The sequence below is a fragment of the Pelophylax lessonae genome (genome assembly GCF_965119305.1).
Source record: "Pelophylax lessonae genome assembly, chromosome: 3".
NCBI lineage: Eukaryota > Metazoa > Chordata > Amphibia > Anura > Ranidae > Pelophylax > Pelophylax lessonae.
This window is the reverse complement of record NC_138770.1, coordinates 642,445,393-642,459,144: the sequence shown is the minus strand read 5'-3', so window position 1 is coordinate 642,459,144 and position 13,752 is coordinate 642,445,393. Positions and strand designations below refer to the sequence as shown.

Sequence of the window (13,752 nt, the reverse complement as noted above, 5' to 3'; positions counted from 1 at the left end):
AGGGTCCTGTACTACTTTGGGGCGACCTGGAGGCAACTTGCATTGACTTCAATTATATGAAGTCCGTGCAAGTCGTGTCGCCCCTGTCTGAATGGGGTCTAAAACTAGTGTAACACTGGTAAATTAAAAAAAAAAAAAAAAACCCCTTTTTTTTTTTTAAATCCTATTTTTGTTTATAGATTCCATAAAAAAATGAATAATTTTTGCAAAACATTGTTGCCTTTTTAAAAAACAAACAAAAACAATGTATCTTTAACTTTTGCTTTTTTAAGTAAGAACAGCTATCTTCAAATAAAAAGTGGATAGATAAAATTGTTCTGGGCCATAAAGGAGTTGGTGTGGTTAAGAGATCCAATGTGTGTTAAAATCAAATGAATGTTTTTATGCTGCAGGTTAGTCACTAGAAACTACATCATTCCAGTGGCCTAAAGTTATTGGGACATGACTGTATTTCATGTCAGACATAAAGAAACCTGCCCAAAAAAAAAAAAACACACAAGCATGGATTACCTTTAGGGCTCATTCATGCTGCATTGCAGTGTTTTAACAAACTCACGTTCAAACTTGCGTTGCATTAACCTCCCTGGCGGTATGATTCTGTCAGGAATTCTGTTCCAAAAGCGGTACAATTCTTTTCATGGAAATTTGGCGTTATGTATTATAGGCCTACAATTCTTAGTAATTACTGACTTAAACCTGACCAAAACAAGACTCTAGTAGACATCCCAGATGTGATAAATTTGAAACACAAACAAGTGAATTATAATCGAATCAATAATATTATTTTATTATTTAATATATATAATAAAATTATATTATTGATTAGATTATAATTCATGCGTTATATATTATATATATATGTGTGTGTGTGTGTATGTGTATATATATATATATATATATATATATATATGTATATAGATGTGTGTGTGTATATATATATAGTGTGTGTGTGTGTGTGTGTGTGTGTATATATATATATATATATATATAACGCATGAATTATAATCGAATCAATAATATAATTTTATATATATATGTGTGTGTGTATATAGGTATATGTATATATGTGTGTGTATATATATATATATATATATATATATATATATACATATATATATAATATAAAATGTGTTATGTGTTTTGTGCAACGTTTTTTTTTTTTTTTGAATTTCCCTCTCTAGTTCCGCTCCCATGCAGCATTGCTGCTGCAGGGAACGGAACTAGGAAGTCCTCCTACCGACAGACGAGCGGCGGAGATCTCACTGGCGGTCACAGCAATGAGAGCTCATCGCTGGATCGCCAGGATAAGGTAAGAGACGCTCCGCTGCGCTGTCTGCATAGCTCTGCCATTCACCCCGAGCGTGACTCGGGGATACCGCTAATAGCAGAAAATTCCTACCCCGAGTCACGCTCGGGGATACCGCTAGCGAGGTTAAGACAGACTATTCATATAAATGGGACTGCCCTTGCACCTCATGCAGCCAGAATGAGACATGTACAATCTTTCCCAACACAGCATGCCACAGTGCACGCTATGCTCATCACCTATTTACTTTATTTTCACATGCCAAATGCACTCTCCTTGCAGTCTCTGGTATTGATAAAGCAGACCTGTCAGGTGACATATCAACTCTGTCTATTTACCCATGTTTTCACCCAAGATTCACTAATTTTATACCTAAATCCTGGGTTAAAAAAAAAAAGTGATAAATAGGCCCCTAAATTGCCTGCCCCTGCTACCACTGACTCCACTGTAACACACTGTGCTGTACCAGATATGATTACAGTGCATATATGTGTTCTAAACTCTTTAGCTCGGTGATATACATCTTTTCCAAAATTGTGGTTGGTTTGTATTGTAATTTCACTCTACGGCTGACTCTTCACATTATGTTACAGATCGGTGGGAGAAACCTTCTTTTTTGCGGTTTTGTTGTCATCCTTCACAACGTCACGCTGTCTGTGCATTCTTGGACCAAATTTTCATGCTTGGGTCAGAGTATTCAGTAAAGATGGGTAAGTTGTGATTTTTCGAATCCTTTATTAAGTCTAGTTAAATGCTAAAATAAATTTATTATTTTATTTTCTACATATATTCATGCAATATATCTGTATTGTCATATGAAATATAAAAGAGGAATCGTGCAGTGATGTACACCCAAAACGGAAAAAAATATATATATTTTGAGCTGCTGAATACCCCAGCTTGTCCACAAAGAACAAGTAAATATAATATATACAAACAAAAAAGTGTTGCGTCATAAGAGTCGGTTCACACTGGGGCGGCACGACTCTGTACTACTTCGAGGGCGACTTGTGCATTCCCATGCACCACGACTTCGGAGCGACTTGCATGGACTTCACATAATGGAAGTCTATGCAAGTCGCTCTGAGGTCGCCCCGAAGTAGTACAGGACCCTTTTTCTAAGTCGGAGCCACTTGTGTTGCTCCTATTAGAACGGGTCCTGTACCAGTCAATGGATCGCGAGGGAGCGCGACTTGTCAGGCTGACAAGTCGCCTGACAAGTCACGCTAGTGTGAATCGAGTCTTAGTGAGACTATAATGTACACAATATATCCAAAAGTCCATGCAGCACTGAGTAAAACTGCCACATATAGTCAAACCGGTATAATATTAAACATAAGCACAGTTCAATCCTAGTGTAGCACCAAAAGTGAGACTGCTTAATAGTGATACTCCACAGATTTAATCCCAAAGTCTGTGGAACTGTTTTTTATGTACAAAATGTGTTTCCAGTGCATGTATACACAAACATTATTGCCCGTGAACTCAGACTGTCACCTCCTCAGCAAATAGCATTACGTGACTCCTCACTTATATGTAAATATATGCGCTTACCTCTCTTGAGACCTCTGTCATAGTAGGTCTATATTCGGCTTTTTTTTTTTATGTATGTACGTGTATGTGTATGTATATGTATGTGTATATATATATATAATGACTCCTCTCCGCTGTAGGGGTCCCCCGCCATCCACAATCAGGGTATCCAGATGTCTTCACTCCTAATAATAAAAATCCTCCTCTGTGCTTAAATAAATAAAAGAACAAATTTAGTGCTGTCTATAAACTGAGATTTGTTTAAAAATGACATGAAAAGCCTCTTACAAAATAGTAGAGGTATACAGCTTTAAGAGTATATGCGATGGTCCAGCATCAGCTCTGATTCCCCACACTGACACTGTCGGCAGCTTCTGGGAAGCATGATGACATCATGCTCCTATCTCCAACTTACGGGTTGCACCCTCCAGGCGGGGCTTCATCAGAGCTTTCTGACCTATTTGAACACAGGGGAGGAGAATTTTTATTAAGAGTGGAGACATCTGGCTACCCTGATTGTGGATGATGGGGGATCCCCACATCGGAGAGGAACTATATTATATTAGGTGAATATAGACCTCCTATGACATAGAGGTTTCAGAAGGGGTGAGCACATATATTTACATATACAGTAAGGTCCATATATATTTGGACACATGCACAATTTTCATATTGCACTTCAAATGAATTTGAAGTACAGACCTTCAGCTTTAATTCATGGGGTTGAACATAAATATCAAGTAAAAATTTTAGGAACTGCAACCATTTTTATACACAGAGGCTCAGATGTAATTGGACAAATGAATATAATCATAAATGTTAATTTTTAATATTTTGTTGAGAATCCTTTACTGGCAATAACTGGCTGAAGTCTTGCACCCATGGACATTACCAAAGACTGTGTTTCCTCTTTTCTGATGCTTTGCCAGGCTCTAACTGCAGCTGTCTTCAGGCATTCTTTGTTTGTGGGTCTTTCTGCCTTTGGTTTTGCCTTCAGCTTATGAAATGCATGCTCAATTGGGTTGAGATCAGGTGATTGACTCGACCATTGCAGAATATTCTACTTCTTTTCCTTCAAAAGCTCCTGGGTTGCTTTTGCAGTGTGTTTTGGATAATTTTCCATCTGTACTATAAAGCGCTGTCCAATCAACTTTGCTGCGTTTGGCTGAATCTGGGCTGACAGTATATCTCTAACACTGCAGAATTCATCCAGCTGCTTCTGTCTTCTGTCACATCATCAACAAACACCAATGACCCAGTGCCACTGGAAGCCATGCATGCCCATGCCATCACACTGCCTCCACCATGTTTTACAGACAATGTTGTGTGCTTTGGATCATGATCTGTTCCAAGCCTTCGCCACACTTTTTCCTTCCTATAATTTTGGTACAGATTCATCCTAGTTTCATCTGTCCAAAGAATGCTTTTCCAGAACTAGTCTTGGATTTTTAGATGTTTTTTGGCAAAGTTTAATCTGGCTTTTCTATTCTTCGGGTTTATGAATATTTTGCACCTTGTGGTGAACCCTCTATATTTGCTCTCGTGAAGTCTTCTCTTGATTTGTAGACTTTGACAATGATATGCCCACCTCCTGGAGAGTGTCCTTCACTTGTCTGGATGTTGTGAATGAGTTTCTCTTTCCCATAGAGAGGATCCTGCAATCATCCACCACTGTTGTCTTCCGTGGACGTCCAGGCCTTAATTTTGTTGCTGAGCTCATTAGTGCATTCTTCTTTCCTCAGAATGTACCAAACTGTTGATTTGGCCACTCCTAATGCTAAAATCTCTCCGATGGACTTGTTTCATTTTTGATGTAGGTTCACAGCAATAGATTCCAAATGAAAATACCACACTTGGAATCAACTACAGAACTTTTACCTTCTTAATTGATGAAGAAATAACGAAGGAGTAGCCCACACCTGGCCATGAAACCACCACTTTTGATTAAATTGTCCAATTACTTTTGGTCCCTTGAAAAAAAGGGGGGTGGCTATTCTTAAGAGCTGTAATTCCTAAACCCTTCCTCAGATTTGGATGTACATACCCTCAAATTAGACCTGAGAGTTTGCACTTTCAGCCCATATCCATTATATAATTATAGCTTGAATATGTTTTGGTAAATACCTGGAAAAAAAAAAACGAAAATTGTGCCTGTGTCCAAATATATATGGACCTAACTGTATGTGTGGAGTCACGTGGTGCTATTTGCTGAAGAGGTGACAGTCTGAGTTCATGGGCACTAATATTTGTGTATAAGTGTACTGGAATCACATTTTGTACGGTCTTTCAGATTGAATCTGTGGAGGATCACTATTAAGGCCCCCTTCACACTAGTGCGACTTGTCCCGCGATTTTGGACCGCAAAATTGCATGACAAGTCGTTTTCTATTATTTTCAATGAGCCCCATTCATATCAGTGCGTTTTAAAGTTGCACTGACTTCAAAGTAGTTCCTGCACTACTTTGGCACGATTTTAATGCGTTTTGAGGTATATAGCCATAGGCATTGCTTTCAAAATCGCGTCAAAGTCGCGTTGCAAAATCGCGTTGCATAAGTGTGAAAGGGGCCTAAGCAGTTTCACATTTGGTAATTGAACTAAGCTTATGTTTAATATTGTACCCGTGTAAATCTTCTTATATTTGGCAGTTTTACTCGGTGCTCCATGGACTTTTGGGTATATTGTGTATATTAGTCTCACTTATTTACAAACAAAAAAGTGCAGCGCTATGTATTGTGCAGAATTTTCACCTAGATTCATACACAACTCTGAACTTGCGCCAGGCTTGCCATCCTTTGTCTAAAGCATTACTCTGATAAACAATTTTTTTTCTTTCGTTGATTGATGGACACAGCTTCTGGTCTTCATAACCATTGGGTTATACTGCCCCTACAGGAGTAGGACACTAGGCAGAAAAAACTTCTGGCTACACTCCCTCTCTCTGCTATAGCCACTCAGTTTTTAGTTTTTTTTGCCAGAGTCAGGAGTAAGGACCTAGTACCTCAGCTCTGCGCTAGGTCTGTCGTGACATAGATCTACTGGACGGGGCTGGCCTGCGAGTTAAACGCCTCGCAAGGTCGCATACGACCGGGTCTCAGGCCGAGTCGCAGCAATCCTCCTGGCTGACAGCCCCCCCATTTCGATGGAGAGGGGTTCAGTCTGGAGCCGTGCCTGCCTGGTTCCTGGTATGGTGAGTAGTTGTCCCCCCCCCTCTCTCCCTGGAGGGTTTTGGGGTGGACGTGGGCCCCTCCTTGGGACGGTCGGACCCCTGGGTTCCCCTCCTTCTCACAGGCACCCCCCTTGCCTAGTCACTCATCCTGCCCCCCTTCCACATATGCTTTGGTGGTCTGGCCACTTTCCTGGGGTGGGGGCAGGGCGCTGACTTGCTATGGGGGTCGGAGGGGGTGTGCTGCCGGTGACCAGACAATCGACTGTGGGGGGGGGTTTGTACCTGGTGGGGGCTCCTACCAGTGCCCCCCGTCCTGCCTGGATCTGTCCTTGAGGCCTGGTCTCCCAATCCTGGGTCCCTGTATGCCTCATGGTGCCACCATTTTCTTGTAGCTGTTGTGTTCTATAAACGGTGGCCAGGTATGTGTAGTCCAGCGGCCATTTTGCTGTGGCTTGCCATTGAAAATGGTGGTGGTCATGTTAGTGGAGCCCCGTGGGCAGCGATTTCGGCGGTGGGAACCCCTTCTTATCCCCTGGTGCTAACTCCTGGATCATTTTATTTCCTGATCATTGCATGTGTAGTGCAGATTATCCTGGTGACTGCAGGTGCTTGTCTCTGAGGGTGGTGAGTCTTGTGGAGTCCTCTCCCTCTCTGCTGAGGATCGCTTTGTGCCTGACAACCGGGTGGTGCTGCCAGCACGGTGGGGGTTGTCCCTTAGCAGTGTTTTACACTTTTTTGTGGGGTCCCCCTGGTGACTCATGGAGTCTTCGGAGCACATTTCCCCACCTGATACCCTCACTGAGGCTACGGGGCCCTCCGGTTCCCAACCATCCATCCATGCACTGACGGCGGTCTAAGAGTCCCTTGTGTCCCGGGTAAAGGTGACTTGCAGGCGACGGGCTAGCAAAAAGCGCACCCCGCTTTCCTCTGCCTCATTTGTCTCATTAGATCCTAAATCTGAGGCGCTGGTGGATGCACTGATTGTATATTGCATTAGACCCTGAAGATGGAGGACGCAGCTGAAGCTGCGATGGAGGCGCAGGTACCCTTTGGCACTCGCAAGCCATCTAGAGCGGCACAGGTGTTTCCTTTCCCTTCCTATTTTGACAGAATTGTCACTAAAGAGTGGGGACAACCAAAGTGTCCCTGTGGGGTCCCTAAGTGCTTTACTAGGTGTTACCCCTATAAGGAGTCCCTACTTAAGAAGTGGACTGTGCCACCGGTGGTGGACCCTCCGGTTTCCAGATTTAAAAAGGCAACCATGATTCCGGTTGAAGAGTCTTCAGCCTTTAAGGATCCGGCTGACAGGAAGGTACACTCTGGTTGGTTCGGCAATGAGGCTGGTATTCACCATTTCCCTGTTGTCACAAACTCTGACTGAGTGGGCTAAGCTCTTAAGCCGTGACCTAGAGGGGAAACAGCTCCCCCCGCCTTTGCCGAGTTGGCGGACCAGCTGGTATAGAGGCTGCAGTTTATCTGTGATGACTCTTTGGATGCGGCTCCCCTGATGGCTTGCCTCTCTGTTTTGGCAGTGGTCCTTGGGTGCGTCTTTTGGCTCAAGTGCTGGTCTGTGGATCAGACTTCAAAAAAGCCTTAACTGATCTTCCTTTTCAAGGATATCGCCTGTTTGGAGCTACTCTGGATGACATCATTAAAGGTCTCACAGGGGGGGAAGAGTACTTTTCTTCCGCAGACTACTAAGGGCAAGGAACCTCATTGTAGATGTGGGCCTTTCTTCTCAGCTCATAAGAAGTTTTTTTCGTTCCTCAGGGTCAACTGACGAGGGCTCGAAGCTCGAAGGTCCGGCTACAAGATCGAGTTTCGCTTTTGTCCCCCTGCCAAGGTTTTTTTCCTTCCAACTTGCGCCTGTCCCCAGACCGCTTACAGGGCCTAAAAGATAAAAAATTCCTGCGAGCTACCTCTCAATATTAGATTTTTAAAATGCCGCAAACACCTCACTTCTCATAAAAAGTGTAAATAATCTAAAATATAAAACTGTGTTGCGCAGAATAAAAATCTATTAAATATGATAAATATCTTCAATAAATATCTGGTGTATATAAAGTTCATATGGATAAATCCCTAATACTCTTCATTAGTAAAAAATGTCTGATATAAATATTAAAAAATATAAATTGTGAAAATGAACCGGTGAATAATTCAGAAACTAGATATTATAAATTGTACTCTCAATATAACCATTAAAAATCACATATAAAGTGCGTAGTTCAAATAATATGCAATGTGCATCAATCCAAAGTGCTAATCAAGTCCTAAAATAGTGCATCGACAATAGATCCGATATTTAGGTGCGAAATCAATAGATGAAAAAAGTGTTAATATAAAAATCAGTGTCCAAAAATAGAATATTAAAGTCCTTGTGAATCAGTGCAAATAACCATTCCTTGCAGTGCTCAAAACCACCAAGAGGTGGCAGGTGCTCCCCAAAGTAGTGAGTGACCAGAGTGTCACAGATCCTTCAATCACTGTGCACCCCCTTGTGAATGGGTGCTCACCTTAGGGACGATTATATCAGACTCATCTATAGGGGCTCCTTCTCAGGGATGACCCTTCCAACAATCCGTAGGCTCACACCACGATATAAATGAACTCTTATAACGGAAATCAGGTGAATCTCTCCATCAAAACCATAACATTCCAATACCGAAGTATCACCGTGTTATATGCAAAAGAGGGGAAATCTCCAATAGTGCTTATACCATTAAGACAAGACATTTATTTCAAAATAAAAAGAATCAATATGAACTCACAATCTTCAGTGCATCCATGCACCTTTAGCTAGCAGTGTACAGTATATCCTCGTGAGCCGCACTGGGAAAGCGGGAGATGCGGTGGCTGTGTATCCTTTTAATCAGCTCTTACAGCCCTAGCTGAAACAAAGGGGGAATTAGCTCAAGTGGTAGAGCGCTCGCTTAGCATGCGAGAGGTAGTGGGATCAATGCCCGCATTCTCCAAACAAAGCCACGCTTCACGGAAGCGCCGTGCTTTGACTGTGAGACTGTCGGGCTGTAAGAGCTGATTAAGAGGATACACAGCCACCGCATCTCCCGCTTTCCCAGTGCGGCTCACGAGGATATACTGTACACTGCTAGCTAAAGGTGCATGGATGCACCGAAGATTGTGAGTTCATATTGATTCTTTTTATTTTGAAATAAATGTCTTGTCTTAATGGTATAAGCACTATCGGAGATTTCCCCTCTTTTGCATATAACACGGTGATACTTCGGTATTGGAATGTTATGGTTTTGATGGAGAGATTCACCTGATTTCCGTTATAAGAGTTCATTTATATCGTGGTGTGAGCCTACGGATTGTTGGAAGGGTCATCCCTGAGAAGGAGTCCCTATAGATGAGTCTGATATAATCGTCCCTAAGGTGAGCACCCATTCACAAGGGGGTGCACAGTGATTCAAGGATCTGTGACACTCTGGTCACTCACTACTTTGGGGAGCACCTGCCACCTCTTGGTGGTTTTGAGCACTGCAAGGAATGGTTATTTGCACTGATTCACAAGGACTTTAATTTAATATTCTATTTTTGGACACTGATATTTATATTAACACTTTTTTCATCTATTGATTTCGCACCTAAATATCGGATCTATTGTTGATGCACTATTTTAGGACTTGATTAGCACTTTGGATTGATGCACATTGCATATTATTTGCACTACGCACTTTCTATGTGATTTTTAATGGTTATATTGAGAGTACAATTTATAATATCTCGTTTCTGAATTATTCACCGGTTAATTTTCACAATTTATATTTTTTAATATTTATATCAGACATTTTTTACTAATGAAGAGTATTAGGGATTTATCCATATGAACTTTATATGCACCAGATATTTATTGAAGATATTTATCATATTTAATAGATTTTTATTCTGCGCAACACAGTTTTATATTTTAAATTTCGCTTACAGGGCCTGTTTGGGTCGGTACAAGACCTGTTCCTTCAAAGGGCGATTGTCTCGGTTCCAGCTTCAGAACCATTTCAGGGTTTTTACTCAAACCTGTTCACAGTCCCCAGGAAGGAAGGCAAAGTGCATCCGATCATGGACCTCAAGGCGCTAAACTGCTTTGAGCGGGTACAGAAGTTAAGAATGGAGTCCATTCGAACAATGGTGGCATCCCTGCGTCAGGGGGATTTCCTCGCCTCTGTCAATATCGGAGATGCCTACCTTCACATTCCAACATGTGCCAGTCACCAGCGTTTTCTCCGCTTTGCTGTGGGAGAGGAGCATTATCAGTTTTTGGCGTTACCCTTTAGTCTCGCCTCTGCTCCTCAGGTCTTCACAAAAGTGTTAGCCCCGGTGCTAGCCTTGCTACGCCAACGGGGGATCGTGGTACTGTGCTACTTGAACAATCCCCTTCTGCCAGCGGAGTCTCCCTCTGCTCTGGTGGACAACCTGGAGATCACAATCGGGACTCTGCGGAAGTTCAGCTGGATTCTGAACTTTCAGAAGTCTGCTCTGGTTCCGTCCACAAAGCTGGACTATCTGGGCCTGACTCTGGACTCGGCCTTAGCCAGAGTGCTCCTTTCTCTGGACAAACTGCATAAATTGCAGGCTGCAATTAGTGTCCTGCTGTCCAACAGATGATCGTCCCTCCGGACTTGCATGCGGGTGCTGGGCCTGATGTTGTCTACCTTTTTGAGGCAGTTCCGTTTGCACAGTTCCATACGAGGTCCCTGCAAAGGGGATTCTGACCAAATGGGACAAGACTTCCCAGTCTCTGGAATATCAGATCTGGCTAAGTCGAGTAACAAGGGAGTTGGACCACGGGGAGTGATCCCCTCATCCGGAGCTGTTTCATCAGCTGTGTCTCCTCCGGTGGGGCACTCCCTAGTTGGATCTGTTGGCATTTTGGCTCAACAGAAAGGTGAAGAGGTTTGTGGCTCGGTCAACGGATCCTCTGGCAGACACCACAGACGCACTGGTGACCCTGTTGAGTGCGCCTTAACAGGGAAAGGAGGAACCTGACCCCTTATTGAATAGGCCTGAATCACTGTCTGTCTGATCCATCTGGAAATAGTCGCGGCAGAAACTGAGTGCCTATAGCTGAGTGTGGGTGTATACCCCCCTGGACTGCCCATAGGCATAGTCAAGCTTTTTCCTGCCTAGTGTCCTACTCCTGTAGGGGGCAGTATAACCCAACGGTTAAGAAGAATCAGGAGCTGTGTCCAACAATGACGGAAAGAGAAATGTATTTTTACTAATGACCTTTTTTTTTCTCCTCCTCCTTAGGGCAATGTCAGTATGGGATCACAGTCTTCAGATCACAACCATCTGTAGTGTGGTTGGGGCCTGGTTGGGAGCTTTTCCTATTCCTTTAGACTGGGACAGACCTTGGCAGGTGAGTCATTCATGTAGAATCTTTAGGGCAGTATGTTAAAGTGTTAGTAAACCCACAACAAGAATAGCTTGCTTGTTCTACTCCCTGTGTAACTTAAAGTGGTGTTCCAGCTGTTACAAATACTGTAGCTGCTGACTTTTAATAAATAGACACTTCCCCGTCCCGGGAGCCCGCAGGATCTGGGTTTAGTAACACTTTAAAGCGGTAGTATCCCGCTTTTTGACACTTTTACCTACAGGTAAGCCTATAAGGCTTACCTGTAGGTACAAATATTATCTCCTAAACCGGCATGGTTTAGGAGATATTTACAGTGCATGCAGCCGCTCGCGCTCTGAAAGTCCGGGGGTACCTTCAATTTATTTGCCGGGAGCTTGCGGGAAAATCGTCATCGCGGCTCCGGCCAATCACCGCACCGGAGCCGTCTCTTCCGGCCAATCACCGCGCCGGAGCCGCCGAACCCGGAAGAGACGGCGAGGGATCATGGCAGCGCCCGCAGCGATGTCCGGGGGTCCATGTCGGGGCTTCGTTCTAAGGTAAGTTACACATAATGGGCTAGTATGCGATGCATACTAGCTCATTATCCCTTTGTCTTGCAGGTTTTTATTTTTTTTATTTTTTAGGGTTTACAACCACTTTAACTGGTAGATTGACATTACTTCAGTCCAGTCAGTCATTGATTACTTTTCTGGTAAGTCTGCCATTGCATCTTGCTTCTCCTTGGCATTTAGTAATTATTGGAAACATTTTTTTTGTGTTAGTGTAAGTATAAGGAACATTGTAAGCAGTTGTCTATACGTGCTAACACTTTCCTGACTGATGAAAACACTAGGCTACTTGAATTAACTAAGGTACCCTCAGTGGGTACCAGTGTGTGTCGCCAACACCTGACACTTCATTTGGTCAACAATTTCTGTAGTGCAGAACAACACCATACCTAAGGCCTTATTCACACCTATGCATTTTTAGTACATTTTGCACTTTGCAAATTTGCACTACAGAACCTGTTCCATAGGAAACCATGTTGAATGGACTGTAGTGCATTTCTGCAAAAAGCACTAAAAATGCAAAGGTGTGAATTGGGCCTAGAAGTCCATTGACATGGGGTGGATTCCATTGTGATCAGCAGGGGATTTGTGAGCTGATCCCCTGCTGCACGGAGCAGAGCAGGCGGATGACGCATCTGTGTCCGCTCAATATCTGCAAAGCAGACACGGGCAGAACCTGCTTTGCTCTGGGCGGTCATTAGTAAACGGCCTCAACTGTGCGTTTCCACTCCTAAACTGAAGAGGATGGGGTCTTCTCCTGGTGTGTTTTTTTTTTTTTTTTTTTGTGGGCATTCTGTTCAGGTCTAGCTGAAAAACGTACAGGTGGACAGGATCAGAATGCCCGTCTAAAAGCAGCCTGAGACCTGCTAACTGCAGGAGAGCTTGCACTCAAGCATGCAGAACTTCTATGAATGTGTTCTCTAATTACCCATTCATCAGAGAACAGAAAATTTAGGTAAGCAGATCATTATTTAAAGTGGAGTTCCACCCTGTATTTGAAGTTTGGCCCCCCCCCCCCCGATGTTGCTGATCACGTGCCATAAATATTCTGAATAGGTTTTTTTTTTATAAAGCATTTTACCTTTTCGTGTCACTTAAAAGCTCCAATTCCTCGGTACCTTGCTACAGCAAAGTATGTCAAATTCAGCCGCCCATTGGCTCCTGGGATATGTGTCATCAATCCCAGGAGTCAATGTACAACCTGCAGTACACCACGCTTTGCTCACACTGCGCAGGCGCGAGATCGGGAGTTGTACTTTAAGGTCTTTAGCACTTATTTTTAGTGTATTAAAGTAATTGCAGTCAGAGTGCCAATGGCAGCAGACAATCTGCCTATTACTGTCAACCTTTAAAATATTTGGATGTCACTGGTTGCAGCACGTCAGTGTATTTATCCCAGGGAGCTAGGTCTTCAGTTCTTGGTTATCACTGGCGTTTGAAAAGCAGCTAAAAAAAATCTCTTGGGAAACAATAAAAATTCCACACATAGCTGGTAATAAACACTACACAGATTTATTAGGCATGATAAATGACCTATGCTCATCGCATTAGAGATAGTCGCATCAAAGAAAAACTGAGGCACATTGGCGTGATCAAGTTGTGCAGAGGCTTGCGTTGAGGTTGTGCCAAGCTTGTCCGGGCGTGAAGAGGTGACATAAGTTTCCACAAGAAATCTCCCATACCTCAGATCTAGGCCACTCCGCTTCCTCTTATTAATATTGGCATTGGCTGCTTCTCAGAGCCTTTACTATACAAAGAAAAAGCACGCTTTGTCCGCACTATACACATTCTCACGCTGGTGGAAAAGAATGTTAACAAAAT

At 43.1% G+C, this 13,752-nt stretch overlaps 1 protein-coding gene across 2 annotated transcripts in view; it reads left to right on the top strand.

Annotated features, from left to right (window-relative positions):
- PIGF (phosphatidylinositol glycan anchor biosynthesis class F) overlaps positions 1-13,752 on the top strand; it is a 43,548-nt gene that overhangs the window by 14,953 nt on the left and 14,843 nt on the right. For both annotated transcript variants that reach the window (XM_082248877.1, XM_082248876.1), the window contains exons 4-5: positions 1,900-2,016; positions 11,278-11,386. In XM_082248877.1, the coding sequence (XP_082105003.1) occupies positions 1,900-2,016; positions 11,278-11,386 (226 nt within the window). The remainder of the gene's footprint in view (positions 1-1,899; positions 2,017-11,277; positions 11,387-13,752) is intronic.